Here is an 18,657-nt window from a genome sequence, read left to right as displayed (position 1 = left end):
ATTCTCCCTTCACAAGACAAGATGCTGCGCCGTCGTGCGGGAGAAGCCTCGGCGAGCAGCGTGTTTAGACGTGTCCGCGTGTGCCAGACGGCCCGGCGCCGCACCTCCCTTGCCTGGAGGTCACCGCGCGCGCGAACTTTGAACCGGGTGGCCAGCGCGGTCGCTGGTTGGACCCCTCGGACGACCGTCGTGAGCTGACTTTGTATTGGGCCGGTTGAGTGACAATGGGCCTCGGGGATTATAAAAGCAGCGACACGCCGCTCGAAAACAGGATCTGCCGACCCCACCGGGAGAGAGTGTCGCTCCCGACTGGGGTGAGATGTGTAACGCGTTTTCGCCGGACGTCGTCGTGCGAGAACAGTCGCGTTTGTTGTGAGCACTCGGCCCCAGTGCCGACCCGTTCATGTCCTGTATGATAACCTGTATATAATGTATAAAGTCCCTTTTGTTATTCTCATCGACGCCAGGCTCGGAGTCATCGCTACCAACGCTCTGTCACGAAACGGGTGACGAGCGCTACGGGACCACAAAGCCGTAATCGTGGTGCAGCGGTACAAGTTTGGAACACTGGTGGCACCGGTTGGAAGTTCGTAACACTGGCGGCACCGGTTGGATGTCGTAACACTGGTGGCACCGGTTGGAAGTTCGTAACAACGCTCTCGTGGTCGTATGTCTCTTGCTGCAACAGCAATCTCATGAATTGGGCACCTCAAAACTTCCTATCAGGATGACGCACATATAGGAGTTGCTGACACAGGCCGAATTCCAGCAGTGGAAGCGTAAGCTTGGGGAAGCCGGGAAATCAACAATGTGCATCTCTGGCCGCTCCGGCCCCACCAGCCCAGCGCGTGTTGGCGTCTTGTTTCATGCTGCAACGATTTGCTCAACACTTCGCCTTACTTTGATGTCAGCTGCTGTAGAGAATGCCACATTTTTAGTGACTTCGGATGGTCGATTTTCCTTGTTAATTTAGTTTCTTTCTCACATTTTTTTTACTAAACGTATTAACGAGGTTCTACTGTATATACACAAGTACTGCTTTGTCCCAGCCAGTTCCCTATTAGATCTGCTTCATGTGATATGGGTCAAAAGTATTACAGGTTTCTTTCACCATAAAGCGTAATCCTTGTCAAATGTTGCAAAATCACTGTGCATGTGACAGGTCCTGTCGTCTGGCAGCATAGTGGGGCCCCTGCATAGTCAAACCTCAATGCAAAAAGGTTCTGCTTTGAGTGAAACACATTGTAAAATCGGAAATTTTGCCTAAGTGGGACTCTATTCAGAAGTCTAAAGAACTCTGAAAATTCCTAGCACACTGCTGGTGGCTGCAGCCTTGTTATTAAGCATATTGCAGATAAAGTCTTGGAGGAAACTTTGGTGATAATTTCACCATAGAGCATGCCATTCGGTATTTCGTATGCTATGAACTTGATGCATGATAGCACACAGGTAACCTACGGGAGAAAGTCAAGTCACCATGTGCCACATTAGTTGCTCATACTCACCATCAGATAGCACAGTACGATCACTAACAGCTAATGCTGTACTTCTGTCTCTCGGTTGTCTACAAAGCCGTAATAAAAGCTGGTACTTGCGCATGCTCTAGTAGTGTGGCTGCCGATGGCAAGAAGACTCAACACAAAAAAAATATAAAATCATATTTGTTAGGCTTGCTGGAGGTAGCAAAGACGAACATCTTTCATCATATGTTGGGCAGCAAGAATTCATAAGCATTCCCTCCTAGTTTTTATACTGTCTAGGTTACAAAAGGTGCTTCAATGTTTGATATGAAGGGAATGCACCTTGTGAGAGTTTCGTGGTAGCTGAACGATGGATACTAGCCTAGCTGTGTCTGCGTTAACCTCAAGGGTGTGTTTTTTTTTTTTTTCTTCACTGAAGGCACACACAGACACACACATACTCTGCAGGCACAGAGTATATTAGGACCTTGTTAAAGGGGCCCTGAACCACTTTTTATCAAAGTGGAGAAAGGCATTTGAAGTGAAAATAGGCTATTTCAGAAATACTTTGCCTCAAAAAGTACTTCAATGTGTTCAGCAGAAGCGGAGTTATTGGCTATCAGACACGGCCTCTGTTGTGCTCCCATTCTTTCTATAATGCCTCATACTGCGCAGGTTGCGGCAGAATGGGGCATGCCCACAATGCTCCGCCTTCTAAATGTCTCCGTGGCACACAGTTCAAATTTAATTTTGAATGTTAACGTGGATGCCACGACTTCTCATTTTGATGTCTGTGATGTGCTAAACGTAAGCCAAACGCAATTGTCCTCAGCGAGCTGCAGTGTGCTTAGCCAATGGACTCGTGGCGGCACCCCGCGGCAGCCACGGTACCTACGTCACGTAGCCGACCGCAATTACCAGTACCAGCAGCTGCCTATGGGAATCCGCTTTATTACGAAATAATGCGCGCGGAAAAGAATGAGCAGCAGGCTTCTGTTGAAAAGAGAGCATTTGAGAGAAAGGTGACATAACACTCTGCTTGCGAGCTCTATGCGCCGCATACGACAGTAAAACTTGGCTGAGATGTTCACAGCAGCATACGCTACCCGCGGACTATGTTGTTTCACCAGGCCCAAAAGGTGGTTTAGGGTCCCTTGAAGTTGAACATTTGATGCAAACTATTTTCCTTTATGACTAAAATATGCATGCATGTTTTTCAACTGTGTCAAGACAGGATATTTTATATTTTATTAAAAGCATGCTAAGGGCAATTTATTCAAATACCAGTGGCCAGGGCTCCGACATGTGCTGACGATCACTTTTACTGACAATAGAGCTTTTGTGTGAAAAAAAAACAACTGATAGGATAGGACTGGCACCTCCACTACGAAAATGCTTTGTCATATCCAATTTATAATTGGTAAATTGTAGTGAAGCATTGATTATGAGAAAGCTGTACTATTTCATTTTAAGATGAAAAAAAAACTAATTTATTCGTAATTTTATTAAATTCTACTGCACAAGAACTCTGGTGTTGTCTCCTTTTTTTTAGACTGATGACTTTGTACTGTTTTGCTGTCATTGTTTGTGAGAGAGGACACCACTCTCACACAATTAAAGTAATTAGCGGGGCAGCACCTGGTAGAACATGGCCTTCAAAATCCCCCGCTGTGCTTAGGATTTGTATGCAAGTCACTCCATTTATCAGAAGCAGTCTGAATTGCAGAAAAATTATTCTGCAATGCAGTCACAATTTTTTCTGCACCTAGTGATGTCTTGGAACAAATTGATGTTCTTAGAAAAGCAGTCTCGGTTTAGATTGATTCAATCATTGTCTTCAGTGTTTGAGGTTCACCTGTACAACTTTCTTTTCACCAAAGTCCCAGAGATTGAGGGATGCAGTGCTGCTCACTAAGCTTCGGAGTGCCAAGCATGACATGGGGGGCCCTGCTAACAGGTTCTGGCGACAGATAACATCACTTTGAAGCATTGACAAATGCTGCAATTTGAGCAGTTTTAGATAGACATAACTGGGTTATCAAAAAATGTGCACTCTTTAAAGACAACATGGTTATTTCTGTTGAGCATATTAATGCAGAGTCATGTCGATAGAATTTCTTTAGTGTTGTAGCAGGTGAATTGCACCGTATGTTTTCATATTGCTAGGGTAATGTGTCTGTGTTAAGTGAAACACATTGTCTAGACGATCATATCATGCTGAGAGCTCATTTGTGACAATTTCTTGATGCATTTGAGTGCTTCATACATGCTTTAATGCCGGCAGTAGAAATTGAAAGTAGTGTTTTGTATTTTTGTTTTTCCTGGTCTAATTAATGTTAATAGCCAGTGAACAAAATTTCAGGATGTTGATGGTTGAAACAGTCGAACTTTGGTATTACAAACACAGTATAGATCATATATACAAGTATATCTACAATTTGGTTGGCCTTGTTTATTTTATAGAATATTTTATGCTGTAATGGAACCATAATGCAAAATCTAAAGTGAACGCAGTAGAACCTCGTTGATACAATCCCGTTTCATGCAATTTCTCAGCACTAACATACTTCGCTATCTAGATCGGGAAGTATGACCCAATAAAGTTACACTTCTGTTTTGGGAGGCTAATGCGTTCCCAGAAAACACAATCATTCAGCATGAACGTTTTATATATTGCCAAACTGGGATAGTGTGATGTTTTCCGGCCGCTAGACCGCATGTAAACAAGAAAAGGTGCACCTGCAACTGCAGCTTCTCTTCATTACTCACCCATCCTTGTCACCACATGAACGTGCCACCACGCACTCCGTTTCGTATACCGGTAGCAGGTAATCTCCATGCAAGTTGTTGTATGTTGCCATTCACAGCTACCTCTACCACCTAATTGTGATAAGCATCTTGCTCTGGCGGCATTGTATTACAAGTCAATTTCATTTTGGTTTCAAATCGCTGTTTTAAAATGACAGCAGGCATCATGGCTCACTCAAGCCCCACCAACTAGATCCGCCCCACAATGTGTTGGGAAAAAAACAACGCACCTCTCCACTCGGGCCCCACAAGACCACCGTGTGTTGCCGTCTCGGATTCACGCAGCGCTTCACCCTACATAGATACCAACTACAATCAATGCTGCCGCATTTTTTTAGCAACTTCCGGTAGTGCGTCTTCCCAGTACATAATACATTTACAAAAGATATGAGCGAGGTTCTACTGTACTTGTTCACTTGCAACTCAAGATATATATCCTAATGGCAAAACTGTCACATACTCAGCAAGAACTACTTGAAGCAGCTCATTCTGAATGTGCATGCACAGTTAGGACAACGATGTGGCTGGGCCAGAGCTAACAAGCAATGTGCTTATTCCATGTGATCATTCTGATATCGTGGTGTTGCATATTAATGACTGCATAGCATGTTTGTAATTTATCATTGTGCATATGCAGTGAATTGGTGCGACAGTGCACTGCCGAGCCATCAAAATTGTTTGGAAACCCCTTTTTTGGCTATTGGGAAGCATCACGCTTCTGTTGCTCTGTGTAGACCTGATTGCTTTCTTTGTAGTAGCATCAGCGTGTGCACTAACAGTGAATTTCAGATATAATGAAAGTATTACCATGTAGTATGTGTCTCCGTTGTACCAAGGTTCGGCTGTATTAGTATTCAGTGGGACATATGATTACTTTTTTTAAATGTAGCTGATGTTTGTGAAGCAGACTAGTGTTCTGTGATGTTTGCAAAAATTTTTTTTTGTTATTGGTAATTTGTCTTTAATCCATTGTAAAATTGGAATCTTCCTTTTTCTCCTTTTTTTTTTCCGCACAGTTTTAGGTAAAAAGGGGGCATTAGAAGCCTTCAGGTCCGAGCCCCGCATCAGTGGAGTCTCTGGACAAACGCAGTTTCTCTTTCTCTCCCTCTTTCTTCGTTTTTTTTATTTTTCCCTGCACCATTCTTACAGCCATTGGAAAGTGTACATCTTATCTTACCATATGAGAGAGTGCATCTGGCAAGTCTCAAGCAGCATCTTGGCACATTAAATTTTATCTCGGCAGGACCACCAGATACCCATTCAATGTGAAAAGCCAGTTGTGTGCCCAGAAAACTGATCGGCCCTGTATAGAATGTAACTTTCATGTCAGCGTGTTATGTGACCTTTTTCTACCGCATATTCTATAAAAACCTGTCAACAATCCTTGTAGGAGGCCAGAATGTTGGCATTATGTTTGTTTATTGCTTCTAATTTTTCATTGCTAGCAGCCGTAGGCTCGTAAGGTGCCCTTGCACTGTTCGGCTCAGCACGCCAAGCTTAAACTTGTTTCTGTATTATGTTGCTTTACCTTCTTTCAGTTTCTTTCCACCGTGCTCCTTTCTTGTGCCTTTCGTCCTTTCCATTCCTCCCCAGGAACTCTCTGGTGGGTTAGGGAGGGAGACAACTGGATTTGGGTTCTCTTTCAGGTGTTATTTCAACGGTAGTGCAAGACTCACCTCATAAAATATTCATTGGGGGATTGCCGAACTATCTAAACGAAGACCAGGTATGGTTGCCATCAGTTTCGTTTTTCTCTCTCTCTCTATCCTTGTGTTTCATGTTGTTTCACTTTTCTGTAAATTAAGTTGGAGAGCAATAATTATTGTAACATTAACTGCGTGCTCATGGCTGTTGCCGTTTTGTTGCTACAGATTTGTATGCGTGCACAAGATGGTGCGCTCATTTTTGCCACCTTTCAGTTACTTTCACTGTGGGCATGCAAAAATTGTGCCAAAAGAAATTGTTACCTAGAGCATGGGAATTTATACAGCAGCTTGTCACCCTTCCTTATTTCAAAGTGCATTTTGACTTATCACTTTCATGTAGAAGTCTAGAAGTGTAGAAGGTGGCAAGGAAGAAACATGCTTTCACACTAGGTGTTATTTCATATGATGGGTCTTTCACGTGCTAAAAATTTGCAGTGGCTGGACTTTCTTATCTGACAGTGGTAGCTCACAATGTTGTTCATGTCCTAGCATTGTTATTTTGCTTATTTAATGGTGACCTCCTGTTTTTGTTGTTTTGACTCAGCTTGAAATATGATGTCCTTGCTTTCTTGTTTTGTGATGTAATTTTGCATTTTGCGCAAGGCTTTTAAGTGGGCATCAGGCTTCTTTGCCATTCTTATTATATAAAGACTGTGGATTTTGGTGTAATGCTGAAATGTAAGTATGCAAGGTTTGATCCATGTGGACCTGTTTGTTGGTGATGGCTTGGTTACCAGTGGATAGTAATGAAACTGCGTTAAGTATGTGATGCATAGGCTTACACTATGGGCACAAGATACTTGCGTGCATGTATTGCTTGCTCTGTAGGCAGGGACATCAGTGTAATTGAATATTTAAAAAATTTGCAGCAATGCGCTAAGTGCGCTCCTGCTTCGAGTGCTTTCTAATTCTCTAAGGGAAGTAGGCAAAAGGTGCTAGTAACCACACTGTCATGTAGTGCGAGAAGTTGAGCATTGGTTGTGATTTAGAATTGCAGTTTTACCACAGTCATTGAGACAGTCTTTTGCGCAGTTTTTCTACATGTAGGCCGGCATGGCAAGTAGCCAACTGAAGTGCTACATACTACAGAAGCTCTTCAAACAACTTCTTTCAAGAAATATTTTGCTCTTTATATCTTTAGGTCTAGCCATATGCACACAACGATTTTTCTGCTAGTTTTTTTGCAACCTGTGCATGTTATATAGTATACAATTCACTGGTATGCTGCCCCAAGGGTCTCTTATCATGCTAAATGTGGCAAATCCTAATGGAACTGTCATGATTTTTACTGAGGCACTTCTTCCAAGAGATAGTTGCCAGCTGATACTAAATTGCATTTGTCATGGTTTGGCCATATTTGTTTAATTAAGTGAGGGCAGACCTTAAGCATTGAGGGACTTTGCCAACCACATAAACCTAGATCTTTCCAATGGTGGCTCTCTGGGCACAATTGCCCATGGGACTTTTGGGAGGATATGTGAGCATGCACCTCGTAATCGCTGGAAGAGCAGCTGCATGTGCACTTGGCACTTTTCATGCAAACTTCCAGAGCAGGCATGGAAGGATGTGTGATGTCTGACCAGTAGCAAGATATCATGTTCTCACAGTGGTGGCCTTGAGTGCACTCATTGTGTGACTTAATGTCTTGCATTGGCAGCCAGATCACTGAAAAGTTTGAGAATCTGATTGGTAAACAGAGATATTGTGTTGATATGTTTCCAAGGTAAAAAGCCCTATGATTTCAAATGTGGGAGTTGTCTTTTGCAATACCTGTGCATGTATACTTGTATGTGTGTGTGTGTGTGTGTGTGTGTGTAGCCAAGCGCCTTAGTTAATAGTGCTAGTTCTCGTGATTGGAAAAAACCTGTACTCATTCACCTCCTTCTTTTTTTCTCTTTTTTTCCTCCCCCATTCTTTTTTTGGATTTCGTAGCAAAGGTTGGGAGGGTGATTACCTCTTCGTAGTTGCTAAACCAAATCTCGAGTCGCACACAACTTGCTCTTCCCCCCCGCCACTAATTGTGAGGCCCCTGGCAGGCAAGTTTAAGCTATGCTCTCGTCGGGACGGCCTCTTTACAGGACGAAGCAACGGTGGTGGCACAGACGGCGATGCCGTCGAGTACGCTTGCTGTCAGGACTGCCAAGTTGGCGCCTGGCATGATGTTATTTCTAAGGCACACTGTCGCGTGGTTGCTGCATCGCCAGGGTTGCACCGAACCTGCCCTCCGTTGCCTTCTGCGCCTTGTAGCTAACGAGGGGCCAGAACGGGGCTTTTCGTTTTCGCAGTCCTTGGGAAATTTCTTCAAAGCCCTGTCACACTCGGCATCAGTTCAGCCAGCACTACTGTATTGGCAAAGAAGTGTATTCCAAACAACCCTCTCAGACCAAAGCAACAGCATTTGTTATGATATATATTCTTTTTTGCTTCAGTCTGACACAACCACTGAAAATGCACCAGTGTAACCGTGTAACAAAGTTGCGTCAGCCACAACAGTAGCTTCCTTACTTCCAACATTTGTCATAAATTTACATGCAGAGATTGGCAGAAAAAAATCGCTATCACATTTACACAAAAGAAATGCAAGCGGGGTGCTCTCAACGGCTCAGCATAACATCATTACAGATTTTGATGGCCCATCTGTATCTTGCTGTGCCAGTGCAAAGCACTGAAGCAATAATATTATATTTTACTGCATATAACCTGCATCCTCGTATAAGCCACGCTCCCAATTACAATACCCGGAAAAAGAAAGTAAATGTGCACTTATAGCACTCAGAAATAACTTCACACACTAGTACTGCCAGATTGTGCTAGTCGACATGACGGCAACATTGTTTATGGCCATTATGTTTGCTGCGTCATGCCTGCGCTTCATGGCCGGAACGTTGTGCGATGCCTGAAATTTCAGTTATTATTATGTTTGTGCTAGGGGAAGGGTGAGTAACTCAGGGAAATTCCGGTAATTGTGTAAGTCTGAAAAATCTGTCCCTGATTGTATTTGACATTCTTTATTACCAGAATATATATTTTGAGGCACCCAAAACAAAAATTTCTGTCACTATAACTGATAGTGAGTTCGATACCACGTTTTTCATTTTGTTATAGCAGTAGAATGCGCCATCGGAATGAAGCACGACCAATTAAATTTGATATTTGCTTTATTATATCTGATAATTTGTTAAATCGATGTTTGTTACATCAAGATTTGACTGTATTTCCCAACAGTGGTGGCCATTTTGTTGTCTTGTATGGCAGGAGCCCTTACACTCATTTTGCGCCCCGACAAATGTGCATGCCAGTGTGCACCATCTATTTTAGGGGTAGATGCAAAGGCTGCAAATTCATGTAAGACAAGCTGCTCTTTAATAGGCAGATGTTTCTTTTTTTTCTTAAAAAGAGATCACCTCTTAAAATGCGCTCTATGGCAATCTTTTGGAGCTGCAATAGCATGGAGGGCAGGTGACGTGTATTAGATCTGTGTAGTAACATTAGTGGGGCAATGCTGCATTTGTTGTGGGCTGCTTGCAGTGTTCAAGGCCGTAGTCGCCAATTGAGGGGCACTTTTGATTATGGCAGGCATAGAGGCTATGCAGCTGGCAATCTTTCAAGCAGCAAGTGTGTTGCCAGCCTGTGTAAGGAATGAGAAGTACACTTACCTACGTTTGGTGTAAAATCGCGGTTTACAAGGGCTGCCAGTATGGGTGAATGCTCTGACTCATTCCCCGCAACAATTGCTCCCTCTCATTGCCAAAATTGTGCCTAGACAGGTTGCGTTGAAATGAATGTCAGTGACTGGATATTTTAAAATTTTCATAATGTTGTGAACCGTATTTTTTTTTTAAAAGGTTAGAATTAAAGTAAAAAATTTAATGAAAAGATGGAGTGGACAATATTTCGTGATCCAGCTGCAGAAATATGGGAGCATAAAATGGCAAGGTGGGCTCAGATTTTTTATCCGGTTGATTGTCATTGGTAAAACTGTTGACAGAATACTTTACAATAGCTGCCAAAGGCTATATCTGTTTCTTCGAGCATTCACAGGCCTTCTTCTTGCTCACCTTATAGAAATTTTGCAGAAATATCAATAGTAAAGGATACTTGTTTGAAAGGTTTGGGGGTAGGCTAGTAATTCTAGCTCTGTGCGGCATTTGCTTGCCAAAGCAATGCACATTTTTGTGATTTCACAATACAGAGCAGTGGACAATTAGGCGCGGACAAATAAACGGAGTAGACGAAGTGCTGGCTTCTAGCTATATTTATTTGCACATGAATGTATACAACAGTTGTATACATAAAAGTAGTTGGAAGTCAGCACTTTGCGTGTCCACTTTATTTGTTTTTGCCCAGTTTGACTGTTGCTTTGTATACTGAAATAATGTAATGCCATTTTTCCCACCCTGCTCAAGCAGTAGGATTTGATTTTTGAACTCCAGGAGTAAGGGTGAAAGAAATAAATTAAGGTGTGCAAAATTTGGCAGAAATTAACAATATGCCATGAACTGTTAGTGGGCAGGCCTTATCTGTATTCAGACCTTAGCAGGAGGTTGCCATGGAAGTGCACTTAATATCTTTTGCCCACCCATCACCTAGCATTAGTCACACGGTAATTAAGGACAATTGCAGGAGAGCTGCAAAGCTAGTTCAGGTTATAGAGGCTATTTTCATCTAGAGAGGCCCTAGAACTTCTCAGTGCAGTCATACGCAAGACATATGTCATCTTAGTTTTGTAGAATTTTATGTTCCACATACGAGTAATGATGAGGCAAGCAGAAAGACGTGATCTGCTCATGTACCGAAAAAAAGCGAGAACACAATTGAGGGTGTAATATATTGCCAGGACAATCGACAAGGCAAAGCACAAACCATCCAACCTTTTCACAACACTAGTTATATTAATTCAGATTTGTTGGTTCAGGGTCAGCATTCTACGTCAACAACAGAATGCCTGCAGACCTCAATTCTTGCCATTTGTCCATGTGCACCAATTTTGAAATGTTTGTCTCACCAATTTTATGGACAGATATAGACCGAGCTGTTAGAAAAAGAAGTGAAAATGTACCATATGATTCTGCTGATTTGGCTTGGTGACAGTTTTGCACTGTCAGTAGAAGTGAGCTGCAGCTGCAAGCTGCAGTGACGAGTGCCTGTGGGAATGGAGTCAGAGCATGGGGCCCTGTTTTTCTGGGAAGTGGTGCCTTAGCTGAAACGTGAAGCAACCAGTTGCCAGGTGTTGGCATGCAACAAAGACCATTGCATTATGTAGTATCTCTTCCTAGCTCTTTGCTACAAGCCCCCCTCACTATTTTTCACTTCCACTTTCTTGCCTTCCCTCTGTTCATCTTGTGGGAAATGTCATGGTTGCACCTCAAGTGCAGGCCTCAGATGTGTTTAACATTGTGTGATCATGTGGCCAGCAGTGTACCATCTGTGAATTTTTCTGAGCGCCACTTGTGTTACTGGCCAGATTAGGTATTGCTCCCAATGTGGCTCATGGTGCATGGGAATGTGGGCCCCTCCGTTCTGGTGCTTCAGCACCTCACATTTCTTGTCACACGAGCTGTGCAGGAATGCAGCACTGGTGACACAATGCATTTCCTGTTAGCGATGACGGAACATGCCTGTAGCTATAGCATCCAACAATGTCAGATGATGCACTATAGCCACTAACATGGGTGGCTGCCAGGTAGTAAAGATCTAAGGCATGGCCATGCCCAACGTGATGTTTGTGTTCACATTGACCGAGCCAGACAAATAGGGCTATTCTAGTTTAAGTCCCTGGCTGAAACAACAAAATAAATTTGTTGTTTCTTAATGTTGACTTGACCTTAAAAAAAGTCAACACTAAAGGGCAGACAAAGTAAAGGACAAGCTAAATTGTCATATTTTCAGTGCCTGCCTGCACAGGGACACTTTAAAAGAAAATACATTCAAGTTTTTTCTCGTTTTCTTTACTGGATAGTTGTTGATTTTGTAACCACGTTGTAATGCTTTGCTTACTGGGATGTGAACCAAGTCATTAATCCTATTGTATTTTAATGTGACCATTTCGAAATGTGCACCAAGTGGAGCTGTCATTTTTGACAGCAGAGGACTCGTCCTCTTCTGTCACTTCTCTCGGAACACAAATCACCCTTCACCTTCTTTTCCCTATTAACCTCCTCAATGGCATAGTGCACACAGGTTTCTGTGAAACAATCAGTGTGGCTTACGACCACCAAACCAGGATGACTCACCTGTGCATCAGTAGTTTGCAATGCCACAGGACCACCATCACTGGTTTCTGTGATGTGTAGAGGAGTCCTGCTCAACACACACGCACACACTTTGAATTGGTATCAGTTTTTAAAAAAAATTATAAATGTGAACTTATTGAGAGTTCATGAATTGAGACCTAACTCTGCGGTTACAATCACATCTCATCATGAAACCAAAGTTGTGAGGGAGTGGGTGCTTCTACGCTTTGCTGACACTAATGCACTACCCCTCATATTGCACACAACTGTAGTGCTGTCCACATGCTCACGCATTGGTAGCAGATCTCCAGTCTGCACTTCCTTGCAACATGTTATTTTTCAGTTAACACTGTGCACACTTGCCTTTGCCTTCCTTCGATTTTCTGTCTCCCCAGCTCTTGCACTCCTTGAAGTCATTGCAGTCAATGTTGGCTCTAATTGCTGAAAACCTGTAAACATAACACTTAGTGCAGAATGCATACAATCTGTCACTCTTGTGTGCAAGTATCATGCTCTATTGGTTTCAGAAGCCACATTTAGTTATTGCTGCAGCTAGTGTAACCAGAGAACGGCACCAGCTTTGCTCGCATCATTGTTATTGCTTACTGCGTTGCTTTATGACACATATGTACTTTATGAACAAATTTTTTTCCACTTCTAACAGAAAAGAAGTAAGGCTGGCAGTTGAAATAAGTTAACATTTTGCAACGTATTTTTGCCATCTTTAGCATATTCTCGAGAACAAGGTTAGACCATATAGCCTTACCAATGACATGAACCCATATTGAAGTTGAAACACAGCAGCAGTTGGAGAAGAAAAAAAAAAAACATGTGCCTTCTGGCCTGCACTGTAACTGTTCAGTAATGTGTTTTACAGATGCCAACTTCATGCTTGCCATGAATAAATTATTCTATAAATGCTTGAAATGATAGAATTTTCTGTGAGAGCAGCTGTAGCAACAAAATGGCTTACAGCATTTGCAAGAGTTGCAGTCATGTATATAAAGAACAGAGCTGTGTTGCATTGAGAATTTCATGATAAGAGCAGAAAAAATTACAGCAGTCTGTTGTTTTGAAAACTAGCATTTGGATTGGAGTGGATTTTTTTTTTTTTTGCGTCTATATGTACTTCGTTATGTACGCTTTCGCTGCATTTAAGAAGTGGCATTCTTAAGTCCGCCACGTGAAACTCATTTCGAGCACATTTTCAGTGTGAAATTGCCCAATGTCAGCATGTACATTTTGTAGTGTGCGATAACCAACGCTGCTGTGACAGCCAAAGCATGTACTACAGGGTATCTGTTATGGTCTGTAACCCACACTTTTTACTAGGAATACCTAAGCAAAATTTTCGGTATTGCTGTCCAGCCAGCATGATAATAATAGGCAGTACATCAAATGTGCCTAAACTTCATCCTTTTGGCTTTGAACGACTGATGGATTCTTACATTAGCTCTTTAAAGCTCATCCACCACATATTTGTGTTAGTGAAATAATTAGTCTCTTTTAGCCTCTGTCTCTACCATTTGATTATTTTCGGAAGGTTGCAAAAGTAATTGTTTGAAATAAGAAAAAAAAAAGTTACACGTGATGAGTGTTACGTATCATGCATTTCTAGATTTAGTGGCACACATACACAAAAAAATTAAATTATGTGCCAGAAATTATGTAATAAGAGAACTTGTCAACATAACTCATAAACTGCTCTCGAGAAACATGTGGCCAATACGCAACAACACACTTGAGCCACAAAGAGCAATTAACGAGGCTGCAATGCATTCTCTTAACTAGTTCATGCCAACTCGGTAAGAAATTTGTGGTATCCATGATGCCTTCCCATGGTGATTTCACTCTAGTGATCTTAGTACATATAAAACTCCCTAGAGTAACCGCACACTTTGGCTGGGATTACAGTACTTCTGTTTGCATGCTGCAAAACTGGCATCGGGCACTTCCACCCCAGAAATATACTGAAAACATGTCAAACGTGGTTGCTGCTTCAGGATCTCTTAACTGCAGCCTGTTCCAAATGCAGCATGCATTTGGAACAGGCTGCCAGCATTGGCTTGCTGGCTAATGCTTGCAACAGTTGGTGTTTTGTACGTGGAGTCAAAGTAGAAATGACAAAGTTTACTAGAGTTTGTTTAATTCTGGGGCAAGCAAATAATCAGCTGCCTAGTCAAATGCATGGCTCTTAGCTGCACACCACACACCTGGCAACATTTTCATTGCATTAGCAGTTATCAGTGTTGTAGCTTGCTTGCTGTCAAGAGAGCACTAGCAGCTCTGTGGGACCTGTTACTTTAAGAACATAAACACGTGCACTCCATGCTGCATATGAAGCAAATGAACTGAAGGAGTTTATTCTTTGCTAGCATAGTAGTGCATTGCATTATGCAAAATTGTGCTTGTTCAGAATTACTGATAGTGATTAATTGATCAGGTTTCCACTGCAGTACTGCCTCCAAATTGTAATTCACGTGCATCAGATTACAAACCTTTTTTTATCTTTATGTATGTAGGTTGCCTAAAATTTAAGTACAGTGTGCCTTCTTGATATTACATGCAGCAGTGCATTTTTTAAGAAGCTTTATGTTTTCTAAAAGGAGCAATAATTCCTTCAGCATTGAGTGGGGCAGTTAATGCTGTACCAGAATGATTTGTTGTTTACTTATGTCCACTTTCTTTTTACCACACCTTTCCTTGCTCCTTTTTTTTTTTTTAATTCTACAGGTCAGGGAGCTTTTGATGTCATTTGGACAGCTGCGTGCATTCAATCTTGTGAAAGACAGCGCTACTGGACTCTCCAAAGGCTATGCATTTTGCGAGTATGTGGAGGTTGCTACTACAGACCAGGTGTGTACACTGCAGCTCCCTCTAGCTTTCTATTACCCTTTGTACAGCCCACATTCCAGTGAAAGCATGTGCACTGTGGTCATTGGAAGTTTGCAGTTTCTTCAATGTGTGACCTGTTGATCGGCGGTGCGCTTAATACCTCAGCAACATTTTTCACACATCTTGAAGACCTAGAGATAGCATCTCCATGTGAAAACTCATTTAGTGCTTTGACTGCCATTTCTTTTTTCTGACTGCTCACCCCCTGCCAGGTTTTGTATGTGTGTGTTGCTTCAGGGGACATTTCATGCTGCATAGAAGCTGGTGCCTTGTCATCGCTTTCATCTGAACCAGAATTAATCAACAGTTCATAAATTTTGGTTTCCAAAATGCGGATGAAGCTGTCGCGCTGAATAGCCATGGCTGCTTTCCTAAAACGGACAGAGCACCGAGGTTGTATGCTCCACTTTCTGCCACAAATTTAACCCGCCCTCTTCACAGATGACATTGTAGGAGTATGTGACTCGCCAACTGCGCAAACCATGCGCCAGTAATAGCTTGACTGGAATGGTGGTACTGGTGGGCTGAACTGGGGCTCCAGCCAGGTAGCCGTGACACCGTGTTGCTCGATGCAAAGCACCTACTTCCGCGTCACCACTGTAGGAGAACGTGACAGCGGAGTAAGAGCTGTGCTGTCAACTCTGCACTTATTTTTCGGTAGAAGGGCGAAGGCGGCGAGCCCAGTGGCGGCTGTGGTGACCAGTGTGGCAGGCTTCCAGAGCAACACTGCGCGTGCCAAGCTTGGGCCTCGAGCATGCGTCGTCCAACTTTTATCCTCGTGTTCCTTCACAGCCGGAACTGAGGCGCCGGCTGAGAGTTCTGACCAAAGCATCGCGGTGTCGGTGGGAGTAGGGTGCAGATTTGCACAAGTTTCTTCAGGAGAGGCAGGGAGTGCACTTACAACACAAAACGAGCATAGTGTAAGGGTTAATCTATGTTGCTTAAGGACATCAGGCATAATATAGTGGCCAGTAGCATGGCATGGTGGCAATCATAGGGCTGATTTCAGACTGTCAGCGTTAGAGGGTGGATGCGTGCTTGCTATATTGTTGCCTACGCCTCCTGTACACATGGCCACTACAAGGCTGGAAACTTTGGATGCCTTGAGTACTTGTAGCGGGGTCCTGGCCTGGTATTCACTTATTTGTGAGTTATCTCTTTATTGATGCTGTCATAGTCAGTGAGTTAGCATTACAGTGGATTGTTGTGTACTCACATTCCAGGCAATTATGGGACTCAATGGAATGCAGCTTGGTGATAAGAAACTGATAGTGCAAAGGGCAAGTGTCGGCGCAAAGAACAGTCAAATGAATGTGAGTTTGAAAATTGTACTCTCATTTCTATGATTTCCCCTTGAATGCTCGGTAGAGCAAACACACTTAAACTTCACTATAACATTTTCAATGTTACTTTTATTGCAGCAAGCCCCAGTACAGATTCAGGTACCAGGTTTGCAACTACAGGGCGGCGCAGGCCCTCCAACAGAAGTGCTATGCCTCATGAACCTTGTGTGCCCTGAAGAGCTGAAAGATGAAGAGGAGTATGAGGACATCCTTGAAGACATTCATGAGGAGTGTAACAAGTACGGCGTCGTCAAAAGCATTGAGATACCCCGGCCAATTGATGGTGTAGAAGTACCTGGTTGTGGAAAGGTGAGTTTCCCTTTGGCCCAGGCACATCTGCATTTTTCTTGTTGAAGCAGCAGCACCACATTTTTCTGGACAGAGTTTTTGTTTGCATTCAAAAGTGATGTCGCGTTTCTCAGAGTGGCAAGACAAAGTGAAAGCTTTAGACATTGCAAAGCAAGTGCCTTGCACAGCTATGACCTTGCTTGTGCACTTTGGAGACACTTAAAGCTGTAGCATGCAGTCCACAGTCTAGCAGCGCTGTGGTTTGTTAGCCTAGCCAGGAGAATATAAAGCTTGGGTTTCACTATGTATATGGTGTCCCTTCATGTGTTATTCCAGGCTTATGTGGAGTTCAATTCTGTCATCGACTGCCAGAAGGCACAGCAGAGCTTGACGGGACGCAAATTCAGCAACCGTGTGGTTGTAACATCCTACTTCGACCCGGACAAGTACCACCGTCGAGAATTCTGAGCAAGCAACCTGGTAACTGCAGCTTGGTCTCTACCCCCTGCCATCTTCATCTGTCGCTGCATATTCTGTTTCTGCTGCACTCTTGTGGGCATGTATTCTAAAGTGCAACCCTGTAGCTCATGCCCATAAGGAGTCATTGCTTTGAAGATGGCACTGCTGGCTGTCCTGTGCCATGCAGGTTTTAGCCAAGCTTCTGTGTTTTCCCAAACTGGATGTACTATTCCTTTTCTTACGGCACATTTGTTTCTAATCCTGGATCTTTTCTTTGGTGATCATTGTGCGTTTTGTCCTACAGTTGTGAACAGTGTGGACACCTCAGCCCCAGAACCTTAGCTTGGTGTGGACAGATGGGGTAATTCATTTCGTTTTCATCATCATTGTCCTCATTGGAGGTAATACGTGATCTAAAGCTGCCAGGCATACAGCTGTCGGCAAGCTTGCATGAATGTTGGATCAGCCTGTGTGTGTTCTAAAGAAAAGGGAGCTCTTCACATGTGCTTCTAACCAATTGGATAAAACTACAATTGTTTTCATCACTACACACTCTGTGCTACAGCACGCTCCTTCCCATTTTTTTTGAAGTGATTCGCCAAACGCTTTCATACTTGTGTAGCCGTGTCCTCTACCATCATGAAATAAAGAGAAGCTGCTGTAAAGTTTGTCTTGTGAGCATTGCTTGTTGGGAAACTTCAGCACAGCTTGTGCAGCACACAAGCTCTGTTGCACAAGAGGAACTATGAAATATACTAGCGCATATTTGCATTGCACATGACCTTCTGCAATTATTGCCATCGTATGTAATTGATGTTACTTTTACTTGAAAACAGTTCTCAGTAATCATTGTGGCTGAAGATGTAGCATGACCAATTTAAAAGCATCTACATATTCAGATAGCTGCAGGTGCATATTTAATTTTGTTCCACAATCATCATTGTGCCAGCAATATCATATGTAACTAAAATTGAAGTAACTAAAATTTTAACAAGTGTCATTTTGTGATTATGAAAGCCTATATTAAAGCTGAGGCATTCACTAGCAAAAAAGAAGTAAAGAAAACTACTACACTAGTAGTAACTTTGCCTGACGATCCTGGAGAGCTTAACAGCGTGGTTAGCAGCCATTTTGCATCCCTCGCACCAGGCCTCTTGGCAAAAAACTGTGGATTACAAGAGGCTTCAATTGCTTGGAGAGTGTCACATTGTTTCAGATGCGCACCAGTAGTGCTCACACACCCGCCTGGCACAGCCGCCACACATGCTGGCAAGAGAAAACCTATGCATGCCACTTCAAGATGCACATTAATTTCTTACCGCGAGACAATACTTGAGGAGCGCTAATGTATAGTACCACGCGGCCGGGAGAGTGCATACTCCTTGGACTTCTCGGCCTGCTGCGACTTTCGATGACTATCATGTGACTGTGCCAGACTGTAGTGACTTTATTTCTATCCTTTTCT

At 43.0% G+C, this 18,657-nt stretch overlaps 1 protein-coding gene across 1 annotated transcript in view; it reads left to right on the top strand.

The window, feature by feature from the left end:
• Window positions 1-17,857, top strand: part of U2af50 (U2 small nuclear riboprotein auxiliary factor 50) — a 65,659-nt gene extending 47,802 nt beyond the window's left edge. The window contains exons 7-11 of the mRNA XM_065429749.2: window positions 5,915-5,994; window positions 14,941-15,063; window positions 16,326-16,415; window positions 16,524-16,754; window positions 17,070-17,857. Of these exons, the coding sequence (XP_065285821.2) occupies window positions 5,915-5,994; window positions 14,941-15,063; window positions 16,326-16,415; window positions 16,524-16,754; window positions 17,070-17,201 (656 nt within the window). The 3' untranslated portion in view covers window positions 17,202-17,857. The remainder of the gene's footprint in view (window positions 1-5,914; window positions 5,995-14,940; window positions 15,064-16,325; window positions 16,416-16,523; window positions 16,755-17,069) is intronic.
• The last annotated feature ends 800 nt before the right edge of the window (window positions 17,858-18,657 follow it).

Source organism: Dermacentor albipictus, chromosome 1 (assembly GCF_038994185.2).
Source record: "Dermacentor albipictus isolate Rhodes 1998 colony chromosome 1, USDA_Dalb.pri_finalv2, whole genome shotgun sequence".
Lineage (NCBI taxonomy): Eukaryota > Metazoa > Arthropoda > Arachnida > Ixodida > Ixodidae > Dermacentor > Dermacentor albipictus.
The sequence above is the reverse complement of the archived record's forward strand: the minus strand, read 5'-3'. Positions and strand labels throughout refer to the sequence as shown.